Source organism: Haemorhous mexicanus (genome assembly GCF_027477595.1).
Source record: "Haemorhous mexicanus isolate bHaeMex1 chromosome 32 unlocalized genomic scaffold, bHaeMex1.pri SUPER_32_unloc_3, whole genome shotgun sequence".
NCBI lineage: Eukaryota > Metazoa > Chordata > Aves > Passeriformes > Fringillidae > Haemorhous > Haemorhous mexicanus.
In genome coordinates this window covers 106,296-132,985 of record NW_026775984.1, presented here as the reverse complement: position 1 = coordinate 132,985, position 26,690 = coordinate 106,296, and the positions used below count along the sequence as shown (strand labels likewise).

The window sequence follows — 26,690 nt, the reverse complement described above, 5'->3', positions numbered from 1 at the left end:
AAATCCCAAAATTCACACCTGGGGAGGAGCAGCCGCTACCACATCCCGCAGGAGAGCAGGGACAAGGTCAGGGGGCGCCTGGGAACACCCCGAATTCACACCTGAAAACACCCAAATTTGGTACATGAGAAACCCCAAAATTCACACCTGAGAAATCCCGAAATTGGTACATGAAAAATCCCGAAATTGGCACCTGGGAAACCCAAAATTCACACCTGAAAACACCCCGAATTCACACCTGAAAACACCCTGAATTCACACCTGAGAAACCCCGAAATTCACACCTGAAAACACCCAGAATTCACACCTGAAAACACCCAGAATTCACACCTGGGAACACCCAGAATTCACACCTGGGGAGGGGCAGCCGCTACCACATCCCCCAGGAGAGCAGGGACAAGGTCAGGGGGCATCTGGGAACACCCCGAATTCACACCTGAGAACACCCCGAATTGGTACATGAGAAACCCCAAAATTCACACCTGAGAAACCCCGAAATTGGTACATGAGAAACCCAAAAACCCCGAAATTGGTACATGAAAAATCCCAAAATTCACACCTGGGGAGGAGCAGCCGCTACCACATCCCCCAGGAGAGCAGGGACAAGGTCAGGGGGCGCCTGGGAACACCCAGAATTCACACCTGAGAAATGCTGAAATTCACACCTGAGAAATCCCGAAATTGGCACCTGGGAAACCCAAAATTCACACCTGAAAACACCCCGAATTCACACCTGAGAACACCCCGAATTCACACCTGAAAACACCCCGAATTCACACCTGGGAAACCCAAAATTCACACCTGAAAACACCCCGAATTCACACCTGAAAACACCCCGAATTCACACCTGAAAACACCCCGAATTCACACCTGGGAAACCCAAAATTCACACCTGAAAACACCCTGAATTCACACCTGAAAACACCCTGAATTGGTACATGAGAAACCCCAAAATTGGTACATGAAAAATCCCCGAATTCACACCTGGAGAGGAGCAGCCGCTACCACATCCCGCAGGAGAGCAGGGACAAGGTCAGGGGGCATCTGGGAACACCCCGAATTCACACCTGAAAACACCCAGAATTCACACCTGGGGAGGGGCAGCCGCTACCACATCCCCCAGGAGAGCAGGGACAAGGTCAGGGGGCATCTGGGAACACCCCGAATTCACGCCTGAAAAACCCCGAAATTCACACCTGAAAACACCCAGAATTCACACCTGAAAAACCCCAAAATTGGTACATGAAAAACCCTGAAATTGGCACCTGGGAAACCCAAAATTCACACCTGAGAAATGCCGGAATTGGTACATGAGAAATCTCAAAATTGGCACATGAAAAATCCCGAAATTCACACCTGGGGAGGAGCAGCCGCTGCCACATCCCCCAGGAGAGCAGGGACAAGGTCAGGGGGCGCCTGGGAACACCCCGAATTCACACCTGAAAACACCCAGAATTCACACCTGAAAACACCCCGAATTCACACCTGAAAAATCCCGAAATTCACACCTGGGGAGGAGCAGCCGCTACCACATCCCGCAGGAGAGCAGGGACAAGGTCAGGGGGCGCCTGGGAAACCCAGAATTCACACCTGAAAACACCCCAAATTCACACCTGAGAAACCCCGAATTCACACCTGAAAACACCCCAAATTCACACCTGGGGAGGGGCAGCCGCTACCACATCCCGCAGGAGAGCAGGGACAAGGTCAGGGGGCGCCTGGGAACACCCCGAATTCACACCTGAAAACACCCCGAAATTGGTACATGAAAAACCCTGAAATTGGCACCTGAGAAACCCCGAAATTGGTACATGAGAAACCCAAAAATCCCGAAATTGGTACATGAAAAACCTGGGGAGGAGCAGCCACTGCCACATCCCGCAGGAGAGCAGGGACAAGGTCAGGGGGCGCCTGGGAACACCCCGAATTCACACCTGAGAACACCCCGAATTCACACCTGAGAAACCCCGAAATTGGTACATGAAAAACCCTGAAATTGGTACATGAAAAATCCCAAAATTCAAACCTGGGGAGGAGCAGCCGCTACCACATCCCCCAGGAGAGCAGGGACAAGGTCAGGGGGCGCCTGGGAACACCCAGAATTCACACCTGAAAACACCCAGAATTGGTACATGAGAAACCCCGAAATTCACACCTGAGAAATCCCGAAATTGGTACCTGGGGAGGAGCAGCCGCTACCACATCCCCCAGGAGAGCAGGGACAAGGTCAGGGGGTGCCTGAAAACACCCCGAATTCACGCCTGAAAACACCCAGAATTCACACCTGAAAACACCCAGAATTGGTACATGAAAAATCCCAAAATTGGCACATGAAAAATCCCGAAATTGGTACATGAGAAATCCCAGAATTGGTACATGAAAAACCTGGGGAGGAGCAGCCGCTGCCACATCCCCCAGGAGAGCAGGGACAAGGTCAGGGGGTGCCTGAAAACACCCCGAATTCACGCCTGAAAACACCCAGAATTCACACCTGAAAACACCCAGAATTGGTACATGAGAAACCCCAAAATTGGTACATGAAAAATCCCCGAATTCACACCTGGAGAGGAGCAGCCGCTACCACATCCCCCAGGAGAGCAGGGACAAGGTCAGGGGGCGCCTGGGAACACCCCGAATTCACACCTGAAAACACCCAGAATTCACACCTGAAAACACCCCGAATTCACACCTGAGAAACCCCGAAATTCACACCTGAGAAATGCTGAAATTGGTACATGAAAAATCCCAGAATTGGTACATGAAAAATCCCGAAATTGGCACCTGGGAAACCCAAAATTCACACCTGAAAACACCCCGAATTCACACGTGAGAAACCCCGAAATTCACACCTGAGAAACCCCGAATTCACACCTGAGAAACCCCGAAATTCACACCTGAGAAACCCCGAATTCACACCTGAGAAATGCTGAAATTGGTGCATGAAAAATCCCAAAATTGGTACATGAGAAACCCAAAAATCCCGAAATTGGTACATGAAAAACCTGGGGAGGAGCAGCCGCTGCCACATCCCCCAGGAGAGCAGGGACAAGGTCAGGGGGCGCCTGGAAACACCCCGAATTCACACCTGAAAACACCCCGAATTCACACCTGAAAACACCCAGAATTCACACCTGAAAACACCCAGAATTCACACCTGAGAAATCCCGAATTCACACCTGAGAAACCCCAGAATTGGTACATGAAAAATCCCGAAATTCACACCTGGGGAGGAGCAGCCGCTGCCACATCCCCCAGGAGAGCAGGGACAAGGTCAGGGGGCGCCTGGGAACACCCAGAATTCACACCTGAGAACACCCAGAATTGGTACATGAAAAATCCCGAAATTGGCACCTAGGAAACCCAAAATTCACACCTGAAAACACCCAGAATTCACACCTGAGAAACCCCGAAATTGGTACATGAAAAATCCCGGAATTGGTACTTGGGAAACCCATGATCCCAAACCCTTCTAAATCCCCCCCAAACCCCCTTGCTGTCTCCCCAAACCCCCTCCCCATGATCCCAAACCCCTCTAAATCCCCCCCAAGCCCCCTCCCCATGATCCCAAACCCCCCAAATCCCCCCCAAACCCTCTCCCCATGATCCCAAACCTCCCCAAACCCCCTCCCCATGATCCCAAACTCCCCAAACCCCCCCCCAAACCCCCTCCCCATGATCCCAAACCCCCTCCCCATGATCCCAAACCCCCCCAAACCCCCTTCCCATGATCCCAAACCCCCCAAATCCCTCTAAACCCCCCCCAAACCCCCTCCCCATGATCCCAAACCCCCCTAGACCCCTCTAAATCCCCCCCAAACCCCCTTGCTGCCCCCCAAACCCCCTCCCCATGATCCCAAACCCCCCCCAAACCCCCTCCCCATGATCCCAAACCCCCCCCAAACCCCCTCCCCATGATCCCAAACCCCCCAAATCCCTCTAAACCCCCCCAAACCCCCTCCCCATGATCCCAAACCCCCCTAGACCCCTCTAAATCCCCCCCAAACCCCCTCCCCATGATCCCAAACCCCCTCCCCATGATCCCAAATCCCCCCCAAACCCCCTCCCCATGATCCCAAACTCCCCAACCCCCCCCCAAACCCCCTCCCCATGATCCCAAATCCCCCCCAAACCCCTCCCCATGATCCCAAACTCCCCAACCCCCCCCAAACCCCCTCCCCATGATCCCAAACCCCCCCAAACCCCCTCCCCATGATCCCAAACTCCCCAAACCCCCCCCAAACCCCCTCCCCATGATCCCAAACTCCCCAAACCCCCCCCAAACCCCCTCCCCATGATCCCAAACTCCCCAAACCCCCCCCAAACCCCCTCCCCATGATCCCAAACCCCCCAAATCCCTCTAAATCCCCCCCAAACCCCCTCCCCATGATCCCAAACCCCCCCAATTCCCCTCGCCGACCCCCCGGTCCCTCGGCAGAAGATCCCGGAGCGGGAGGAGGCGCAGGAGGAGGCGCTGGCGCCGCGGGACGAGCAGCGGCGCTGGGAGGAGCAGCTGCTGGGCGCGGCCGCGCTGCGCTTCGGGGCCCGCGACGCCCGCGGCCACCGCGGCCCCGACTACGAGCTGCTGCTGGAGGAGGAGGAGATGGTGCAGTTCGTCAGTGCCGCCCAGCTGGAGGGGACTGACCCCCAGAAGGTGGGGTCTGGGGGGGTCTGGGGGGGTCTGGGGGGGATTTGGGGGGGATTTGGGGTCATGGGAAAGGGTTTGGGGGGGATCTGGGCTGCTGCTGGAGGAGGAGGAGATGGTGCAGTTCGTCAGTGCCGCCCAGCTGGAGGGGACTGACCCCCAGAAGGTGGGGTCTGGGGGGGTCTGGGGGGGTCTGGGGGGGATTTGGGGGGGTTTGGGGGGGATTTGGGGTCATGGGAAAGGGTTTGGGGGGGATCTGGGCTGCTGCTGGAGGAGGAGGAGATGGTGCAGTTCGTCAGTGCCGCCCAGCTGGAGGGGACTGACCCCCAGAAGGTGGGGTCTGGGGGGGTCTGGGGGGGTCTGGGGGGGATTTGGGGGGGTTTGGGGGGGATTTGGGGTCATGGGAAAGGGTTTGGGGGGGATCTGGGCTGCTGCTGGAGGAGGAGGAGATGGTGCAGTTCGTCAGTGCCGCCCAGCTGGAGGGCACCGACCCCCAGAAGGTGGGGTCTGGGGGGGTTTGGGGGGGTCTGGGGGGGATTTGGGGTCATTGGAAAGGGTTTGGGGGGGATTTGGGGGGGATTTGGGATGGTCTGGGCTGCTGGAGGAGGAGGAGATGGTGCAGTTCGTCAGTGCTGCCCAGCTGGAGGGCACCGACCCCCAGAAGGTGGGGTCTGGGGGGGGTCTGGGGTCAGCCAGGGGGTCCTGGCAGGGTCTGGGGGGGATTTGGGGTCATGGGAAAGGGTTTGGGGGGGATTTGGGGTCATGGGAAAGGGTTTGGGGGGGATTTGGGGGGGTTTGGGGGGGATTTGGGGTCATGGGAAAGGGTTTGGGGGGGATCTGGGCTGCTGCTGGAGGAGGAGGAGATGGTGCAGTTCGTCAGTGCCGCCCAGCTGGAGGGCACCGACCCCCAGAGGGTGGGGTCTGGGGTCAGCCAGGGGGTCCTGACAGGGTCTGGGGTCAGCCAGGGGGTCCTGAGAGGATTTGGGGTCATGGGAGAGGGTTTGGGGGGGATCTGGGTGGGACTACGAGCTGCTGCTGGAGGAGGAGGAGATGGTGCAGTTCGTCAGTGCCGCCCAGCTGGAGGGGACTGACCCCCAGAAGGTGGGGTCTGGGGGGGTCTGGGGGGGTTTTGGGGGGGATTTGGGGTCATGGGAAAGGGTTTGGGGGGGATTTGGGGTCATGGGAAAGGGTTTGGGGGGGATCTGGGCTGCTGCTGGAGGAGGAGGAGATGGTGCAGTTCGTCAGTGCCGCCCAGTTAGAGGGCACCGACCCCCAGAAGGTGGGGTCTGGGGTCAGCCGGGGGGTCTTGGCACGGTCTGGGGGGGGGTTGGGGGGGTCTGGGGGGGATTTGGGGAGTTTGGGATGGTTTGGGGGGGATTTGGGGGGGATCAGGGCTGCTGCTGGAGGAGGAGGAGATGGCGCAGTTCGTCAGTGCCGCCCAGTTAGAGGGGACTGACCCCCAGAAGGTGGGGTCTGGGGTCAGCCAGGGGGTCCTGGCAGGGTCTGGGGTGAATTCGGTGACACTGAGGGTGACCCTGATGGCACTGACGTGTCCCCAGGATGTCCCCAGGATGTCCCCGAGGCCAAGCACCGCCAGCACTGGGCGGTTCCCGGTGATTTTGGGGTGAATTTGGGGTGAATTCGGTGGCACTGAGGGTGACCCCGATGTCCCTGACGTGTCCCCAGGATGTCCCCGAGGCCGTCCTCGAGGCCGAGCGCCGCCGGCAGTGGGCAGTTCCTGGTGGGGGGGACCGGGGGTGACAGTGGGGTGAATTCGGTGACACTGAGGGTGACCCCGATGGCACTGAGGTGACACTGGTGTCCCCAGGATGTCCCCGAGGCTGAGCGCCGCCGGCAGTGGGCGGTTCCCGGTGATTTTGGGGTGACACTGGGGTGAATTCGGTGACCCTGAGGGTGACCCTGATGGCACTGAGGTGACACTGGTGTCCCCAGGATGTCCCCGAGGCCGAGCGCCGCCGGCAGTGGGTGGTTCCTGGTGGGACCGGGGTGACACTGGGGTGAATTCAGTGACACTGAGGGTGACCCCGATGTCACTAACCTGTCCCCAGGATGTCCCCAAGGCCGAGTGCCGCCGGCAGTGGGCGGTTCCTGCTGATTTTGGGGTGAATTTGATGTAAATTCGGTGACACTGAGGGTGACCCCGATGTCCCTGACGTGTCCCCAGGATGTCCCCGAGGCCGAGCGCCGCTGGCACTGGGCGGTTCCCGGTGGGACCGGGGTGACACTGGGGTGAATTCGGTGACACTGAGGGTGACCCTGATGTCACTGAGGTGACACTGGTGTCCCCAGGATGTCCCCGAGGCCAAGCGCCGCCGGCAGTGGGCGGTTCCCGGTGATTTTGGGGTGAATTCAGTGACACTGAGGGTGACCCTGATGGCACTGAGGTGACACTGGTGTCCCCAGGATGTCCCCGAGGCCGTCCCTGAGGCCGAGCGCCGCCAGCAGTGGGCGGTTCCCGGTGATTTTGGGGTGAATTTGATGTAAATTCGGTGACACTGAGGGTGACCCTGATGGCACTGAGGTGACACTGGTGTCCCCAGGATGTCCCCGAGGCCGAGCGCCGCCGGCAGTGGGCGGTTCCCGGTGATTTTGGGGTGAATTTGGGGTGAATTAGGTGACACTGAGGGTGACCCCGATGTCACTGACGTGTCCCCAGGATGTCCCCGAGGCCGAGCGCCGCCGGCAGTGGGCGGTTCCTGGTGGGGACTGGGGTGACACTGGGGTGAATTCGGTGACACTGAGGGTGACCCCGATGGCACTGAGGTGACACTGGTGTCCCCAGGATGTCCCCGAGGCCGAGCGCCGCCGGCAGTGGGCGGTTCCTGGTGGGGACCGGGGTGACACTGGGGTGAATTCGGTGACACTGAGGGTGACCCCGATGTCACTAACGTGTCCCCAGGATGTCCCCGAGGCCGTCCCCGAGGCCGAGCGCCGCCGGCAGTCGCTGCAGGACGGCCGCCGGGCCCTGCCCATCTTCCCCTTCCGGGACGAGCTGGTGGCGGCCGTGGCGCAGCACCAGGTGCTGGTGATCGAGGGCGAGACGGGCTCGGGGAAAACCACCCAGATCCCCCAGTACCTGCACGAGGAGGTGGGCTGGGGGCACTGGGGGCACTGGGAGGGACTGGGGAGGATTGGGAGGGGATTGGGGGGGGATTGGGGGGGACTGGGAGGGGACTGGGAGGGGATTGGGGGGGACTGGGAGGGACTGGGAGGGACTGGGAGGGACTGGGAGGGGATTGGGAGGGACTGGGAGGGAGTGGGAGAGGATTGGGAGGGACTGGGAGGGGACTGGGAGGGGATTGGGAGGGGACTGGGAGGGACTGGGAGGGGATTGGGGGTGACTGGGAGGGACTGGGAGGGACTGGGGGGGATTGGGAGGGGATTGGGGGGGATTGGGGGGCACTGGGGGGGACTGGGAGGGACTGGGGGGGATTGGGGGGGACTGGGAGGGGATTGGGAGGGGACTGGGGGGCACTGGGAGGGGATTGGGAGGGGATTGGGAGGGGATTGGGGTGGATTGGGGGGCACTGGGGGGGACTGGGAGGGACTGGGAGGGGATTGGGAGGGACTGGGAGGGGATTGGGGGGCACTGGGAGGGGATTGGGAGGGAACTGGGGGGGCTGGGGGGGCACTGGGAGGGGTTTAGGGGGGACTGGGGGGCACTGGGAGGGGACTGGGGTGGGTTAAGGGGCACTGGGAGGGGACTGGGGTGGGTGGAGGGGCACTGGGGGGGACTGGGGGGGACTGGGAGGGGGCTGGGAGGGGCTGGGGGGTCACTGGGAGGGACTGGGACTGAACTGGGTGGGACTGGGAGGTCACTGGGAGGGGACTGGGAGGGGTTTGGGGGTCACTGGGAGGGGGCTGGGGGGTCACTGGGAGGGACTGGGAGGGGTTTGGGGGTCACTGGGAGGGGGCTGGGGGTCACTGGGAGGGACTGGGGGGTCACTGGGGGTCACTGGGAGGGACTGGGGGGTCACTGGGGGTCACTGGGAGGGACTGGGACTGAACTGGGGGTCGGCTGGGGACCCTGGGGGTGACTTGAGAGGATTTGGGGTCCTGGGGGGATTTGGGGCGCTCAGGTCTCGTGTCCGGGGTCAGTCCCGGTCCGGGGGGGTCACTCGGGGGTCGGGGGTCTCTGTCACCCCCCGTGACCCCCCCTGTCCCCGCTGTCCCCAGGGCTACACGCGGGGGGGGCTGAAGATCGGGGTGACGCAGCCGCGGCGCGTGGCCGCCATGAGCGTGGCCGCCAGGGTGGCCGTGGAGATGGGGACAAAGCTGGGCAACGAGGTGACACCGGGGACACCGGGGGGGACATGGGGACACCGGGGACACCAGGGACACTGGGGACACTGGGGACAAAGCTGGGCAATGAGGTGACACCGGGGACACCGGGGGGGACACTGGGGGGGGACACTGGGGACACTGGGGACAAAGCTGGGCAACGAGGTGACACCGGGGACACCGGGGACACCGGGGACACTGGGGACACTGGGGACACTGGGGACACTGGGGACACTGGGGACACCGGGGGGGACATGGGGACACTGGGGGGGACATGGGGACACTGGGGACACCGAGGGGGACACCAGGGACACTGGGGACACTGGGGGGGGCACTGGGGACACTGGGGACAAAGCTGGGCAACGAGGTGACACCGGGGACACCGGGGGGGACATGGGGACACCGGGGGGGACACTGGGGACACTGGGGACACTGGGGACACCGGGGGGGACACGGGGACACTGGGGACACTGGGGACAAACTGGGCAATGAGGTGACACCGGGGACACCGGGGGGGGACACCGGATGGGACACCGGGGACACTGGGGACACCGGGGACACTGGGGACAAAGCTGGGCAACGAGGTGACACCGGGGACACCGGGGGGGACACGGGGACACTGGGGACACCGGGGACACTGGGGACAAAGCTGGGCAACGAGGTGACACCGGGGACACCGGGGGGGACACGGGGACACTGGGGGGGACACCGGGGGGGACACCGGGGACACTGGGGACACTGGGGGGGGGACACTGGGGACAAACTGGGCAACGAGGTGACACCGGGGACACCGGGGGGGACACGGGGACACTGGGGACACTGGGGACACAGGGGGGGACACCGGGGACACTGGGGACACTGGGGACAAAGCTGGGCAACGAGGTGACACTGGGGACACAGGGACACTGGGGGGGACACGGGGACACTGGGGACACTGGGGGGGACACTGGGGACAAAGCTGGGCAACGAGGTGACACTGGGGACAGTGGGGGGGACACTGGGGACACTGGGGGGGACACTGGGGACACTGGGGGGGGGCACTGGGGACACTGGGGGGGACACTGGGGACACTGGGGACAAAGCTGGGCAACGAGGTGACACCGGGGACACTGGGGGGACACTGGGGACACTGGGGGGGATACTGGGGACACGAGGACACTGGGGGGACACTGGGGATGTGGGGGGGACACTGGGGACACTGGGGACACTGGGGGGGACACTGGGGACAAAGCTGGGCAACGAGGTGACACCGGGGACACCGGGGGGGACACCGGGGGGGACACTGGGGACACATCCCCACCTCCAACCACAACGTCCCCACCTTGGGGACACATCCTGGGCATTTTGGGGACATTCTTGTGACACAGCTGGGGGGGGGGGTTGGAGTGACCACAGAGGTGACAGCGGCCCCAGGGATGTGACAGCAGCCCCAGGGAGGTGACAGCAGCCCCAGGGAGGTGACAGCGGCCCAGGGAGGTGACAGCGGCCCCAGGGGGTGACAGCAGCCCCGGAGGGGTGACAGCAGCCCCAGGGAGGTGACAGCAGCTCCAGGGGGTGACAGCAGCCCAGGGGGGTGACAGCAGCCCCAGGGGGTGACAGGGCCGTGTCCCTTGTCCCCAAGGTGGGGTACAGCATCCGCTTCGAGGACTGCACGTCGGAGCGCACGGTGCTCAAGTACATGACGGACGGGATGCTGCTGAGGGAGTTCCTGACAGAGCCCGACCTGGCCTCCTACAGGTGACACCTGGGGACACTGGGGACACTGGGGACAATGGGGACAATGGGGACAATGGGGACATTGGGGGCAATGGGGACACTGGGGACATTGGGGACGGGATGCTGCTGAGGGAGTTCCTGACAGAGCCCGACCTGGCCTCCTACAGGTGACACCTGGGGACACTGGGGACACCTGGGGACACTGGGGACATTGGGGACATTGGGGACACTGGGGACATTGGGGATGGGATGCTGCTGAGGGAGTTCCTGACAGAGCCAGACCTGGCCTCCTACAGGTGACACCTGGGGACACTGGGGACACCTGGGGGCAATGGGGACACCTGGGGGCAATGGGGACACTGGGGACATTGGGGACATTGGGGACATTGGGGACAATGGGGACAGCCAGGGGACATTGGGGACGGGATGCTGCTGAGGGAGTTCCTGACAGAGCCAGACCTGGCCTCCTACAGGTGACACCTGGGGACACTGGGGACACTGGGGACACTGGGGACATTGGGGACATTGGGGGCATTGGGGACATTGGGGGCAATGGGGACACAGAGAACAGGGACAGCCAGGGGACATTGGGGACGGGATGCTGCTGAGGGAGTTCCTGACAGAGCCCGACCTGGCCTCCTACAGGTGACACCTGGGGACATTGGGGACAATGGGGACATTGGGGACAATGGGGACATTGGGGACATTGGGGACGGGATGCTGCTGAGGGAGTTCCTGACAGAGCCCGACCTGGCCTCCTACAGGTGACACCTGGGGACACTGGGGACACCTGGGGACACTGGGGGCATTGGGGACAATGGGGGCAATGGGGACATTGGGGACATTGGGGACAATGGGGGCAATGGGGACACAGAGAACAGGGACAGCCAGGGGACATTGGGGACGGGATGCTGCTGAGGAAGTTCCTGACAGAGCCCGACCTGGCCTCCTACAGGTGACACCTGGGGACAATGGGGACACCTGGGGGCAATGGGGACACTGGGGACACTGGGGACATTGGGGGCAATGGGGACACTGGGGACATTGGGGACGGGATGCTGCTGAGGGAGTTCCTGACAGAGCCAGACCTGGCCTCCTACAGGTGACACCTGGGGACAGTGGGGACACTGGGGACACTGGGGACAATGGGGACACTGGGGACACAGAGAACAGGGACAGCCAGGGGACACTGGGGACATGTCCTTCTTCCTGTCCCCACGGCCATCCCCCTGTCCCTGTCCCCATGTCCATCTCTCATGTCCCCATGTCCATCCCCGTGTCCCCATGTCCATCCCGGTGTCCCCGTGTCCATCCCGGTGTCCCCGTGCGTGTCCCCATGTCCATCCTCATGTCCCTGTGTCCCCATGTCCATCCCCCTGTCCCTGTCCCCATATCCATGTCCCCCTGTCCCTGTCCCCATGTCCATCCCCATGTCCCCGTGTCCATGCCGGTGTCCCCGTGAGTGTCCCCATGTCCATCCCCCTGTCCCTGTCCCCCTGTCCCGGTGTCCCCATGTCCATCCCGGTGTCCTCGTGTCCATGCCGGTGTCCCCGTGCGTGTCCCCATGTCCATCCCTGTGTCCCTGTGTCCATTCCCCTGTCCCTGTCCCCCTGTCCTGGTCCCCGTGTCCATGCCGGTGTCCCCGTGCGTGTCCCCATGTCCATCCCCCTGTCCCTGTGTCCATCCTCCTGTCCCAGTCCCTGTGTCCCCCTGTCCCGGTGTCCCCGTGTCCATCCCGGTGTCCCCGTGTCCATCCCAGTGTCCCTGTGTCCATGCCGGTGTCCCCGTGCGTGTCCCCCTGTCCATCCCCCTGTCCCCGTGTCCATCCCCCTGTCCCGGTCCCCGTGTCCATGCCGGTGTCCCCGTGTCCATGCCGGTGTCCCCGTGTGTATCCCCGTGTCCATCCCCGTGTCCCCATGTCCATCCCCCTGTCCCTGTCCCCCTGTCCCGGTGTCCCCGTGTCCATGCCGGTGTCCCCGTGCGTGTCCCCGTGTCCATCCCTGTGTCCCTGTGTCGATCCCCCTGTCCCTGTCCCCCTGTCGGTGTCCCCGTGTCCATGCCGGTGTCCCCGTGCGTGTCCCTGTGTCCATCCCCCTGTCCCTGTCCCCCTGTCCCGGTGTCCCCGTGTCCATGCCGGTGTCCCCGTGCGTGTCCCCATGTCCATCCCTGTGTCCCCATGTCCATCCCCCTGTCCCTGTCCCCATGTCCATCCCGGTGTCCCCGTGTCCATGCCGGTGTCCCCGTGCGTGTCCCCATGTCCATCCCGGTGTCCCCATGTCCATCCCGGTGTCCCCGTGTCCATCCCCCTGTCCCTGTCCCCATGTCCATCCCGGTGTCCCCGTGTCCATGCCGGTGTCCCCGTGCGTGTCCCCATGTCCATCCCGGTGTCCCCATGTCCATCCCGGTGTCCCCGTGTCCATCCCCCTGTCCCTGTCCCCCTGTCGGTGTCCCCGTGTCCATGCCGGTGTCCCCATGCGTGTCCCCATGTCCATCCCTGTGTCCCCGTGTCCATCCCCCTGTCCCTGTCCCCCTGTCCTGGTCCCCGTGTCCATGCCGGTGTCCCCGTGCGTGTCCCCATGTCCATCCCCCTGTCCCTGTGTCCATCCCCCTGTCCCGGTCCCCATGTCCATGCCGGTGTCCCGGTGTCCATGCCAGTGTCCCCATGCGTGTCCCCATATCCCTGTCCCCATGTCCATCCCCCTGTCCCTGTCGCCCTGTCCCGGTGTCCCCGTGTCCAAGCCGGTGTCCCCGTGCGTGTCCCCAGCGTGATCATGGTGGACGAGGCTCACGAGCGCACGCTGCACACGGACGTGCTCTTCGGCCTCATCAAGGACATCGCGCGCTTCCGGCCGCAGCTGAAGGTGCTGGTGGCCTCGGCCACGCTGGACACCGAGCGCTTCTCGGCCTTCTTCGACCACGCGCCCGTCTTCCGCATCCCGGGGCGCCGCTTCCCCGTCGACATCTACTACACCAAGGTGACATGGGGACATCGGGGACATTGGGGACATTGGGGACATCGGGGGTGTTGGGGACATTGGGGACATCGGGGACACTGGGGACAATGAGAGCATGGGGACACCCGGTCATCCCGGGGCGCCGCTTCCCCGTCGACATCTACTACACCAAGGTGACATTGGGGACATGGGGACATTGGGGACATCGGGGGTAATGGGGACATTGGGGGTGTTGGGGACATTGGGGACAATGAGAGCATGGGGACTGCTGGTCATCCCGGGGCGCCGCTTCCCCGTCGACATCTACTACACCAAGGTGACACTGGGGACACGGGGACACTGGGAGTGTTGGGGACATTGGGGACATTGGGGGTAATGGGGACATTGGGGGTGTTGGGGACAATGAGAGCATGGGGACACCCGGTCATCCCGGGGCGCCGCTTCCCCGTCGACATCTACTACACCAAGGTGACACTGGGGACACGGGGACATTGGGGACATCGGGGACATCGGGGACATTGGGGGTGTTGGGGACAATGAGAGCATGGGGACACCCGGTCATCCCGGGGCGCCGCTTCCCCGTCGACATCTACTACACCAAGGTGACATTGGGGACACGGGGACATTGGGGGTAATGGGGACATCAGGGATGTTGGGGACATTGGGGACAATGAGAGCATGGGGACACCCGGTCATCCCGGGGCGCCGCTTCCCCATTGACATCTACTACACCAAGGTGACACGGGGACACTGGGGGTGTTGGGGACACTGGGGGTGTTGGGGACACTGGGGACACCGGGAGCTGGGAGCTGTGGGGCTGGATCTACCGGCTCTCCTGAGGTGGTGGACGTGTCTGGGGACAAGAGGGGACACAGGACAAGGGGGATGGCTGGGGGCCTTTGGGCACAGCTGGTGCTGATGTCCCTGTGTCCCCTGTGTCCCCTGTGTCCCCTGTGTCCCCCTGTGTCCCCCTGATGTCCCCCGATGTCCCCGCTGTCCCCGCAGGCACCTGAGGCCGATTACCTGGAGGCCTGCGTGGTGTCGGTGCTGCAGATCCACGTCACCCAACCCCCCGGGGACATCCTGGTCTTCCTCACCGGGCAGGTCAGTGTCACCTCGGTGTCACCTCGGTGTCACCTCGGTGTCCCTGAGTGTCCCCTGGGTGTCCCCAATGTCCCCGGGGTGCCTGCGTGGAGCTGCTGCAGGAGCGCTGTCCCAGTGTCCCCATCATCCCTGATGTCCCCAATGTCCCCAATCCCCTGGGTGTCCCCAATGTCCCCAATGTCCCCAACGATGTCCCCAACGTCAGGAGGAGATCGAGGCCTGCGTGGAGCTGCTGCAGGAGCGCTGTCCGTGCTGCCCCAGTGTCCCCATCATCCCCGATGTCCCCAATCCCCTGGGTGTCCCCGATCCCCCCGCTGTCCCCAATGTCCCCGCTGTCCCCAATGTCCCCAACGATGTCCCCAACGTCAGGAGGAGATCGAGGCCTGCGTGGAGCTGCTGCAGGAGCGCTGTCCGTGCTGCCCCAGTGTCCCCAGTGTCCCTGATGTCCCCAATGTTCCCAATCCCCTGGGTGTCCCCAATCCCCTGGGTGTCCCCAATGTCCCCAACGATGTCCCCAATGTCCCCGGGGTGACAGGAGGAGATCGAGGCCTGCGTGGAGCTGCTGCAGGAGCGCTGTCTGTGCTGCCCCAGTGTCCCCAGTGTCCCCATCATCCCCGATGTCCCCAATCCCCTGGGTGTCCCCAATGTCCCCAATGTCCCCAACGATGTCCCCAATGTCCCCGGGTGACAGGAGGAGATCGAGGCCTGCGTGGAGCTGCTGCAGGAGCGCTGTCGCCGCCTGGGCTCGCGCCTGCCCGAGCTGCTGGTGCTGCCCATCTACGCCAACCTGCCCTCGGAGCTGCAGGCCCGCATCTTCCAGCCCACGCCCCCCGGCGCCAGGAAGGTCTGCTGGCCCTTTAAGGGGGGGCGGGGCCTCGGCTGGGGGCGGGGTGCAGTGGGAAAGGGGGTGGGGTTTAAGGGAAAGGGGGTGGGGTTAAAGGGAAATGGGGTGGGGTTTCATTAACAGAGCCAGGAATGTGTGCTGGCCCTTTAAGGGGGGGCGGGGCCTTGGCAGGGGGCGGGGTGCAGTGGGAAAGGGGTGGGGTTTCATTTACATGAAGGTCTGATGGCCCTTTAAGGGAGGGCGGGGCCTCAGAAGGGGGCGTGGTGCAGTGGGAAAGGGGGTGGGGTTAAAGGGAAATGGGGTGGGGCTTCATTTACAGAGCCAGGAATGTGTGCTGGCCCTTTAAGGGGGGGCGGGGCCTTGGCAGGGGGCGGGGTGCGGTGGGAAAGGGGGTGGGGTTTCATTTACATGAAGGTCTGCTGGCCCTTTAAGGGGGGGCGGGGCCTCGGCAGGGGGCGTGGTGTGGTGGGAAAGGGGGTGGGGTTTATGGGGAAGGGGGTGGGGTTTCATTTACAGCGCCAGGAAGGTCTGCTGGCCCTTTAAGGGGGGGCGGGGCCTCGGCAGGGGGCGTGGTGTGGTGGGAAAGGGGGTGGGGTTTATGGGGAAGGGGGTGGGGTTTCATTAACAGAGCCAGGAAGGTCTGCTGGCCCTTTAAGGGGGGGCGGGGCCTCGGCAGGGGGCGTGGTGCAGTGGGAGAGGGGTGGGGTTTATGGGAAAGGGGGTGGGGTTTCATTTAGGAAGCTAGGAGGGCCTACTGGCCCTTTAAGAGGGGGCGGGGCCTCAGGAGGGGGCGTGGTGGAATGAGAGAGGGGTGGGGTTTATGGGAAAGGGGTGGGGTTTAAGGGGAAGGGGGTGGGGTTTCATTAACAGAGCCAGCAAGGTGCGCTAGCCCTTTAAGAGAGGGGGTGTGGCTTCATGGAAGTGGGTGGGGCTTAATTGGTTGTGTTCAGAAATAGGGGGGACCTAAAGGGGTGTGGTTTTACTGGGTGTGGGCAGAGTGGGTGGGGCTTAATTGGGTGTGGTCAGAAATAGGGGGGACCTAAAGGGGTGTGGTTTTACTGGGTGTGGGCAGAGTGGGTGGGGCTTAATTGGGTGCGGTCTAAACAGGGCGTGACTCCATTGGGTGCGGTCAAAATGGGTGTGGTCAAAATGGGTGTGGTCTAAAGGGGTGTGGCTCCATTGGGTGTGGTCGAAATGGGTGTGGTCTAAAGGGGTGTGGTCTAAAGGGGTGTGACTCCATTGGGTGTGGTCTAAAGGGGTGTGGTCCAAAGGGGTGTGGTCTAAAGGGGTGTGGCTCCATTGGGTGTGGTCTAAATGGGTGTGGCTCCATTGGGTGTGGTCTAACTGGGTGTGGTCTAAAGGGGTGTGGCTCCATTGGGTGCGGTCAAAATGGGTGTGGTCTAAGGGGGGGTGTGGCTTCATTGGGCGTGGCCCGCAGTGTAGACCGTGATTGGGTGCCGCTCCGAGTGGGCAGGGCTTAACAGCCCGTGCTTTAAATGGGGCGTGGCTTAGCCGGGTGTGGCCGGGAGGGGCGGGGCCTGCGAGGGCGTGTCCCAGCGCGTGCCCCGCCCCTGGCGCAGGTGGTGGTGGCCACCAACATCGCCGAGACCTCGGTGACCATCGACGGCATCGTGTACGTGCTGGACCCCGGCTTCTGCAAGCAGAAGAGCTACAGCGCCCGCACGGGCATGGAGTCCCTGGTGGTGACACCCTGCTCCAAGGTGGGTCACCTGTGTCACCTGGGCCACCTTAGTGGCACCTGGGGCACCTGCCATCCTCTTATTGCCATCTATTGTCACCTTACTGTCACCTGCTGTGAGTGCTCGCACGGGCATGGAGTCCCTGGTGGTGACACCCTGCTCCAAGGTGGGTCACCTGTGTCACCTGGGACACCTGGGGCACCTTACTGCCACCTATTGTCACCTTACTGTCACCTACTGTGAGCCCCTGCCATCCCCTGTGAGTGCCCGCACGGGCATGGAGTCCCTGGTGGTGACCCCCTGCTCCAAGGTGGGTCACCTGGGGCACCTGTCACAGGTGTCACTTTGATGTCCCCAGGCCTCAGCCAATCAGCGGGCAGGCCGCATGTCACAGGTGTCCCAGTGTTTCCCAGTGTGTCCCAGGTGTGTCCCAGGTGTGTCCCAGTGTGTCCCAGGTGTGTCCCAGGTGTGTCCCAGTGTATCCCAGTGTATCCCAGTGGGTTACAGGTGTGTCCCAGGTGTGTCCCAGTGTGTCCCAGGTGTGTCCCAGGTGTGTCCCAGTGTATCCCAGTGTATCCCAGTGGGTTACAGGTGTGTCCCAGGTGTGTCCCAGGTGTGTCCCAGTGTATCCCAGTGTGTCACAGGTGTATCCCAGTGTATCCCAGTGTATCCCAGGTGTGTCCCAGGTGTGTCCCAGGTGTGTCACAGGTGTCCCCTGTCCCCAGGCCTCAGCCAATCAGCGGGCGGGCTGTGAGGGCCGTGTGTCCCAATGTATCCCAGTGTGTCACAGGTGTGTCCCAGTGTATCCCAGTGTGTCCCAGGTGTGTCCCAGTGTGTCCCAGGTGTGTCCCAGGTGTGTCCCAGGTGTGTCCCAGTGTGTCCCAGGTGTGTCCCAGTGTATCCCAGTGTGTCCCAGTGTGTCCCAGGTGTGTCCCAGTGTGTCCCAGGTGTGTCCCAGGTGTGTCCCAGGTGTGTCCCAGGTGTGTCCCAGGTGTATCCTAGTGTGTCCCAGTGTATCCCAGGTGTGTCCCAGGTGTGTCACAGGTGTCCCCTGTCCCCAGGCCTCAGCCAATCAGCGGGCGGGCCGTGCTGGCCGCGTGTCCCAGTGTATCCCAGTGTGTCCCAGGTGTGTCCCAGTGTGTCCCAGGTGTGTCCCAGGTGTGTCCCAGGTGTGTCACAGGTGTCCCCTGTCCCCAGGCCTCAGCCAATCAGCGGGCGGGCCGCGTGTCCCAGTGTATCCCAGTGTGTCCCAGTGTATCCCAGTGTGTCACAGGTGTCCCAGGTGTGTCCCAGGTGTGTCCCAGGTGTGTCACAGGTGTCCCCTGTCCCCAGGCCTCAGCCAATCAGCGGGCGGGCCATGCTGGCCGCGTGTCCCAGTGTATCCCAGTGTGTCACAGGTGTCCCAGGTGTGTCCCAGGTGTGTCCCAGTGTGTCCCAGGTGTGCCACAGGTGTGTCACAGGTGTCCCCTGTCCCCAGGCCTCAGCCAATCAGCGGGCGGGCCGCGCGGGCCGCGTGTCCCAGTGTTTCCCAGTGTGTCACAGGTGTATCCCAGTGTGTCCCAGTGTATCCCAGTGTATCCCAGTGTGTCCCAGGTGTGTCCCAGGTGTGTCACAGGTGTCCCCTGTCCCCAGGCCTCAGCCAATCAGCGGGCGGGCCGCGCAGGCCGCGTGTCCCAGTGTGTCCCAGTGTGTCCCAGTGTGTCCCAGTGTATCCCAGGTGTGTCCCAGTGTGTCCCAGGTGTGTCCCAGGTGTGTCCCAGGTGTGTCACAGGTGTCCCCTGTCCCCAGGCCTCAGCCAATCAGCGGGCGGGCCGCGGGCCGCGTGTCCCAGTGTTTCCCAGTGTGTCCCAGTGTATCCCAGTGTATCCCAGTGTATCCCAGTGTGTCCCAGGTGTGTCCCAGGTGTGTCACAGGTGTCCCCTGTCCCCAGGCCTCAGCCAATCAGCGGGCGGGCCGCGCAGGCCGCGTGTCCCAGTGTGTCCCAGTGTGTCCCAGTGTGTCCCAGTGTATCCCAGGTGTGTCCCAGTGTGTCCCAGGTGTGTCCCAGGTGTGTCCCAGGTGTGTCACAGGTGTCCCCTGTCCCCAGGCCTCAGCCAATCAGCGGGCGGGCCGCGCGGGCCGCGTGGCGCCCGGGAAGTGCTTCCGGCTCTACACGGCCTGGGCGTTCCAGCACGAGCTGGAGGAGACGGCGGTGCCCGAGATCCAGAGGGCCGACCTGGGGGCACTGGTGCTGCTGCTCAAGAGCCTGGGTGGGCACTGGGAGGGACTGGGGGGTACTGGGAGGGACTGGGAGGGACTGGGAGGGGACTGGGATGGACTGGGAGGGGACTGGGAGGGACTGGGTGGGCACTGGGAGGGACTGGGACGGACTGGGAGGGGTCAAAGGGGGATCAGAACACACCTGGGGGCACTGGTGCTGCTGCTCAAGAGCCTGGGTGGGCACTGGGGGGGACTGGGGGGCACTGGGAGGCACTGGGAGGGGATTGGGGGGGACTGGGAGGGACTGGGAGGGACTGGGAGGGCACTGGGAGGGACTGGGGGGGACTGGGAGGGGACTGGGAGGGACTGGGAGGGACTGGGAGGGACTGGGAGGGACTGGGAATGGAGCTATGGGCACTGGGAGGGCACTGGGGGGCACTGGGAGGGACTGGGAGTGAACTGGGAGGGACTGGGAGGGGACTGGGGACACCAAGGTGACACTGGGTGATATGGGGGGGGTCAGGGACAGCCAGGTGACAGCCAGGTGACAGCGAGGTGACACAGGGGGTCGGGGACAGCCAGGTGACACTGAGGTGACACTGAGGTGACACAGGGGGTCAGGGACAGCCAGGTGACATCGAGGTGACACAGGGGGTCAGGGACAGCCAGGTGACAGCCAGGTGACACAGGGGGTCAGGGACAGCCAGGTGACAGCCAGGTGAGACCAAGGTGACACAGGGGGGTCGGGGACAGCCAGGTGACAGCCAGGTGACACAGGGGGTCAGGGACAGCCAGGTGAGACCAAGGTGACACAGGGGGTTGGGGACAGCCAGGTGACACCGAGGTGACACGGGGTCGGGGACAGCCAGGTGGCACTGAGGTGACACAGGGGGTCAGGGACAGCCAGGTGACAGCGAGGTGACACCGAGGTGACAGCGAGGTGACACAGGGGGTCAGGGACAGCCAGGTGATGACATCGAGGTGACACAGGGGGGTCGGGGACAGCCAGGTGACACCGAGGTGACACAGGGGGGGTCAGGGACAGCCAGGTGACAGCCAGGTGACACCAGGTGACACCAGGTGTCCCCAGGCATCAACGACCTGATCCACTTTGACTTCCTGGACCCTCCCCCCCACGAGACGCTGGTGCTGGCGCTGGAGCAGCTCTACGCCCTGGGGGCCCTGAACCACCTGGGCGAGCTCACCACGGTACTGGGAGCACTGGGAGGGACTGGGAGGGACTGGGAATGGGGAACAGCCCACCTGGGGGAGCTCACCACGGTACTGGGAGGGACTGGGAGGGACTGGGAGGGACTGGGGGGAACTGGGGGGGACTGGGAATGGGCCCTGAACCACCTGGGCGAGCTCACCACGGTACTGGGAGCACTGGGAGGGACTGGGAGGGACTGGGGGGAATGGGCCCTGAACCACCTGGGCGAGCTCACCACGGTACTGGGAGCACTGGGAGCACTGGGAGGGACTGGGGGGGACTGGGAATGGGCCCTGAACCACCTGGGCGAGCTCACCACGGTACTGGGAGGGACTGGGAGCACTGGGAGGGACTGGGAGGGACTGGGAATGGGGAACAGCCCACCTGGGCGAGCTCACCACGGTACTGGGAGCACTGGGAGCACTGGGAGGGACTGGGAGGGACTGGGAGGGACTGGGAATGGGGAACAGCCCACCTGGGCGGTACTGGGAGGGACTGGGAGCACTGGGAGGCCCCGGGGTGTCCCTGGTGGTCACTGTGTCCCTCTGTCCCTCTGTCCCTGTGTCCCTCTGTCCCTCTGTCCCTGTGTCCCTCTGTCCCTGTGTCCCTCTGTCCCTCTGTCCCTGTGTCCCTGTGTCCCTCTGTCCCTGTGTCCCTGTGTCCCTCTGTCCCTCTGTCCCTGTGTCCCTGGTGGTCACTGTGTCCCTGTGTCCCTGTGTCCCTGTGTCCCTGTGTCCCTCTGTCCCTGTGTCCCTGTGTCCCTGTGTCCCTGTGTCCCTCTGTCCCTGTGTCCCTGTGTCCCTGTGTCCCTGTGTCCCTGTGTCCCTGTGTCCCTCTGTCCCTGTGTCCCTGTGTCCCTGTGTCCCTCTGTCCCTGTGTCCCTGTGTCCCTGTGTCCCTCTGTCCCTCTGTCCCTCTGTCCCTCTGTCCCTGTGTCCCTGGTGGTCCCTCTGTCCCTCTGTCCCTCTGTCCCTGTGTCCCTCTGTCCCTCTGTCCCTGTCCCTGTCCCAGCTGGGCCGGCGCATGGCGGAGCTGCCCGTGGAGCCCATGTTGGCCAAGATGATCCTGGCGAGCGAGCAGTGAGTGACAGACGGGTCCCCAAGTGTCCCCAAGTGTCCCCAAAGTGCCCCCAGTGTCCCCTCTCCCCTGAGTGTCCCCTGAGTGTCCCCTCAGCTTCCCGCCTGTCCCAGGTACCGCTGCACAGAGGTGCTGATGGTGTCCCCAGTGTCCCCTCAGTGTCCCCTCAGTGTCCCCAGTGTCCCCAATGTCTCAGTTATGGCTGCACGGAGGAGGTGCTGACGGTGTCCCCAGTGTCCCCAATGTCCCCTCAGTGTCCCCTCAGTGTCCCCAATGTCCCCTCAGTGTCCCCCTGTCCCCGATCAGGTACGGCTGCACGGAGGAGGTGCAGACGGTGTCCCCAATGTCCCCTCAGTGTCCCCCCGTCCCCAATGTCCCCTTGTCCCAGGTACGGCTGCACGGAGGAGGTGCAGACGGTGTCCCCAATGTCCCCAGTGTCCCCTGAGTGTCCCTCTGTCCCCGATCAGGTACGGCTGCACGGAGGAGGTGCTGACGGTGGCCGCCATGTCCCCAATGTCCCCTCAGTGTCCCCAATGTCCCCTTGTCCCAGGTATGGCTGCACGGAGGAGGTGCTGACGGTGGCCGCCATGTCCCCAATGTCCCCTCAATGTCCCCTGAGTGTCCCCCCTGTCCCCGATCAGGTACGGCTGCACGGAGGAGGTGCTGACGGTGTCCCCAATGTCCTCAGTGTCCCCAATGTCCCCTGAGTGTCCCCAATGTCCCCAATCAGGTACGGCTGCACAGAGGAGGTGCTGACGGTGGCCGCCATGTCCCCAATGTCCCCTGAGTGTCCCCAATGTCCCCAATGTCCCCAATGTCCCCTTAGTGTCCCCCCTGTCCCCGATCAGTTATGGCTGCACGGAGGAGGTGCAGACGGTGTCCCCAATGTCCCCAATGTCCCCTCAGTGTCCCCCCTTGTCCCAGGTACGGCTGCACGGAGGAGGTGCAGACGGTGGCCGCCATGTCCCCAATGTCCCCAATGTCCCCTGAGTGTCCCCAATGTCCCCAATCAGGTACGGCTGCACGGAGGAGGTGCTGACGGTGTCCCCAATGTCCCCAATGTCCCCAGTGTCCCCTGAGTGTCCCCAATGTCCCCAATCAGGTACGGCTGTACCGAGGAGGTGCTGACGGTGGCCGCCATGCTCTCGGTGAACAACGCCGTGTTCTACCGGCCCAAGGACAAGGTGCTGCACGCCGACAGCGCCCGCGTGGCCTTCAGCGTGCCCGGGGGCGACCACCTGGTGCTGCTCAACGTCTACAACCAGGTACGGGGACACCCAGACACCCAGGGGACACCCAGGGGACACCCAGGGGACAGCAGGGACACTCAGGGGACAGCGGGGACACCCAGGGGACAGCAGGGACAGTGGGGACAGCAGGGACATGGGGACACTCAGGGGACAGCGGGGACAGCAGGGACAGTGGGGACAGCAGGGACAGTGGGGACACTCAGGGGACAGCAGGGACAGTGGGGACAGCAGGGACAGCAGGGACAGCAGGGACACGGGGACACCCAGGGGACAGCAGGGACACGGGGACACCCAGGGGACAGCGGGGACACTCAGGGGACAGCAGGGACAGTGGGGACAGCAGGGACACGGGGACACTCAGGGGACAGCGGGGACAGTGGGGACAGCAGGGACAGTGGGGACACTCAGGGGACAGCGGGGACAGCAGGGACACGGGGACACTCAGGGGACAGCAGGGACAGCTGACATTGGAGAGAGCGGGGACGTTGAGGACTGTGGGGATACTGGGGACATTGGGGGGTTGGGGACAGCAGGGACATCAGGGACATCGGGGGGTTTGGGACATTGGGGACAATGGGGACATCATGGGGCTGGGGACACGTCCAGCAGCAGCGCTGACCTTTGTGTCCCTTTTTGTGTCCTTGTCTTGCTGTCCTCATCCCTCCCATGCCAACGTCACCGTGTGCCTCTGCCTGGGTGTCCCCCATGTCCCTGTTGTCCCTGCTACCCCCTGTGTGTCCCCCTGCTGTCCCCGGGGTGTCCTCCATGTCCCCTGCTGTCACCCACTGTCCCTGCTATCCCTGCTGTCCCCCATGTCCCCTGCTATCCCTGCTGTCCTCTGCTGTCCCCTGGGTGTCCTCCATGTCCCCTGCTGTCACCCACTGTCCCTGCTATCCCTGCTGTCCCCTGCTATCCCCTACTGTCCCCTGCTATCCCCCGCTGTCCCCCTTTGTCCCTGCTGTCCCTGCTATCCCCTGCTATCCCCTACTGTCCCCTGTGTCCCCCGCTGTCCCCCGCTGTCCCTGCTATCCCTCTGCTATCCCTCTGCTGTCCCCTGTGTCCCCCGCTGTCCCCTGTGTCCCCCTGCTGTCCCCTGCTATCCCCTACTGTCCCCTGTGTCCCCCACTGTCCCCTGTGTCCCCCCCTGTCCCCTGTGTCCCCCTCCTATCCCCCGCTGTCCCTGCTATCCCTCTGCTGTCCCCTGTGTCCCCCCACTGTCCCTGCTGTCCCCGCTGTCCCCTGTGTCCCCCGCTGTCCCCTGTGTCCCCCCGCTGTCCCTGCTGTCCCTGCTGTCCCCTGCTGTCCCCCGTGTCCCCCCGTGTCCCCGTGTCCCCGTGCAGTGGGTGGCCAGCGGGCACTCCCTGCAGTGGTGCTACGAGCACTTTGTGCAGGCGCGCTCCCTGCGCCGGGCCCGCGACGTGCGGGAGCAGCTGCAGGGGCTGATGGAGCGCGTGGAGATCGCCCCGTCCTCCTGCGGGGGCAACCTGGACCTGGTCCGCAAGGTGAGCCCCAGAATGTCCCCAAAATGTCCCCAAATAGCCTCCAAAATATCCATAAAATATCCATAAAATACCCATAAAATACCCCCCGATCACACCTGGGCCCCGTCCTCCTGCGGGGGCAACCTGGACCTGGTCCGCAAGGTGAGCCCCAGAATGTCCCCAAAATGTCCATAAAATATCCCAAAATATCCATAAAATATCCCCGAATATCCCCCAAAATATCCATAAAATATCCCCTGATCACACCTGGGCCCCGTCCTCCTGCGGGGGCAACCTGGACCTGGTCTGCAAGGTGAGCCCCAAAATACCCCCAAAATACCCAAAAATATCCCCCAAAATATCCCCCAAAATATCCATAAAATATCCATAAAATATCCCCTGATCACACCTGGACCTGGTCCGCAAGGTGAGCCCCAGAATGTCCCCAAAATATCCATAAAATATCCCAAAATATCCCCCGATCACACCTGGGCCCCGTCCTCCTGCAGGGGCAACCTGGACCTGGTCCGCAAGGTGAGCCCCAAAATACCCCCAAAATATCCCCAAATATCCCCCAAAATATCCCAAAATATCCATAAAATATTCCCTGATCACACCTGGGCCCCGTCCTCCTGCGGGGGCAACCTGGACCTGGTCCGCAAGGTGAGCCCCAAAATACCCCCAAAATACCCAAAATATCCCCCAAAATATCCCAAAATATCCATAAAATATCCCCTGATCACACCTGGACCTGGTCCGCAAGGTGAGCCCCAGAATGTCCCCAAATTACACCAAAAATATCCCAAAATATCCCACAAAATATCCATAAAATATCCCACAAAATACCCCCCAAAATATCCACCAATCCCAGTCCCTCCCAGTCCCTCCCAGTCCCTCCCAGTAACAGTGTCCCCTCTGTGTCCCCCAGGCCATCACGGCCGGGTTCTTTTACCACACGGCGCGCCTGGCGCGGGGCGGGCACCGATGATCCCAGTGCCCTCCCAGTGTATCCCAGTGCCATCCCAGTGCCCTCCCAGTGCCCTCCCAGTCCCTCCCAGTAACAGTGTCCCCTCTGTGTGTCCCCAGGCCATCACGGCCGGGTTCTTTTACCACACGGCGCGCCTGGCGCGGGGCGGGTATCGATGATCCCAGTGCCATCCCAGTGTATCCCAGTGCCCTCCCAGTGCCATCCCAGTCCCTCCCAGTGCCCTCCCAGTCCCTCCCAGTAACAGTGTCCCCTCTGTGTCCCCCCCAGGCCATCACGGCCGGGTTCTTTTACCACACGGCGCGCCTGGCGCGGGGCGGGTACCGATGATCCCAGTGCCATCCCAGTGTATCCCAGTCCCTCCCAGTGCCCTCCCAGTGCCATCCCAGTCCCTCCCAGTAACAGTGTCCCCTCTGTGTGTCCCCCAGGCCATCACAGCCGGGTTCTTTTACCACACGGCGCGCCTGGCGCGGGGCGGGTACCGATGATCCCAGTGCCCTCCCAGTGTATCCCAGTGCCCTCCCAGTGCCCTCCCAGTGCCCTCCCAGTCCCTCCCAGTAACAGTGTCCCCTCTGTGTCCCCCCCAGGCCATCACGGCCGGGTTCTTTTACCACACGGCGCGCCTGGCGCGGGGCGGGTACTGATGATCCCAGTGCCATCCCAGTGTATCCCAGTGCCCTCCCAGTGCCCTCCCAGTGCCCTCCCAGTGCCATCCCAGTAACAGTGTCCCCTCTGTGTCCCCCCCAGGCCATCACGGCCGGGTTCTTTTACCACACGGCGCGCCTGGCGCGGGGCGGGTATCGATGATCCCAGTGCCATCCCAGTGTATCCCAGTGCCCTCCCAGTGCCATCCCAGTCCCTCCCAGTGCCCTCCCAGTCCCTCCCAGTAACAGTGTCCCCTCTGTGTCCCCCCCAGGCCATCACGGCCGGGTTCTTTTACCACACGGCGCGCCTGGCGCGGGGCGGGTACCGATGATCCCAGTGCCATCCCAGTGTATCCCAGTGCCCTCCCAGTGCCATCCCAGTAACAGTGTCCCCTCTGTGTCCCCCCCAGGCCATCACGGCCGGGTTCTTTTACCACACGGCGCGCCTGGCGCGGGGCGGGTATCGATGATCCCAGTGCCATCCCAGTGTATCCCAGTGCCCTCCCAGTGCCATCCCAGTCCCTCCCAGTGCCCTCCCAGTCCCTCCCAGTAACAGTGTCCCCTCTGTGTCCCCCCCAGGCCA

General features: G+C 63.2%; 1 protein-coding gene across 12 annotated transcripts in view; it reads left to right on the top strand.

The window, feature by feature from the left end:
• The first annotated feature begins 1,804 nt into the window (after positions 1–1,804).
• Positions 1,805–26,690, top strand: part of DHX16 (DEAH-box helicase 16) — a 30,207-nt gene continuing 5,321 nt past the window's right edge. The window contains exons 1-15 of one of the 12 annotated variants that reach the window (XM_059837360.1): positions 1,805–1,899; positions 4,436–4,651; positions 7,563–7,751; positions 8,840–8,950; positions 10,566–10,681; positions 13,425–13,635; positions 14,620–14,718; positions 15,410–15,562; positions 17,143–17,283; positions 19,349–19,511; positions 20,552–20,670; positions 21,682–21,749; positions 22,298–22,316; positions 22,869–23,012; positions 24,338–24,499. In XM_059837360.1, the coding sequence (XP_059693343.1) occupies positions 1,843–1,899; positions 4,436–4,651; positions 7,563–7,751; positions 8,840–8,950; positions 10,566–10,681; positions 13,425–13,635; positions 14,620–14,718; positions 15,410–15,562; positions 17,143–17,283; positions 19,349–19,511; positions 20,552–20,670; positions 21,682–21,749; positions 22,298–22,316; positions 22,869–23,012; positions 24,338–24,499 (1,968 nt within the window). In that variant the 5' untranslated portion in view covers positions 1,805–1,842. Of the gene's footprint in view, positions 1,900–4,435; positions 4,652–5,075; positions 5,143–5,245; positions 5,307–5,668; positions 5,744–5,854; positions 5,922–6,041; positions 6,109–7,562; positions 7,752–8,839; positions 8,951–10,170; positions 10,188–10,565; positions 10,682–11,369; positions 11,425–11,558; positions 11,616–11,707; positions 11,763–13,424; positions 13,636–14,619; positions 14,719–15,409; positions 15,563–17,142; positions 17,284–19,348; positions 19,512–20,551; positions 20,671–21,681; positions 21,750–22,214; positions 22,234–22,297; positions 22,317–22,849; positions 23,013–24,337; positions 24,500–26,690 lie in introns of those variants that run through there. The other 11 variants (XM_059837361.1, XM_059837359.1, XM_059837367.1 and 8 more) reach the window with 11 other exon arrangements.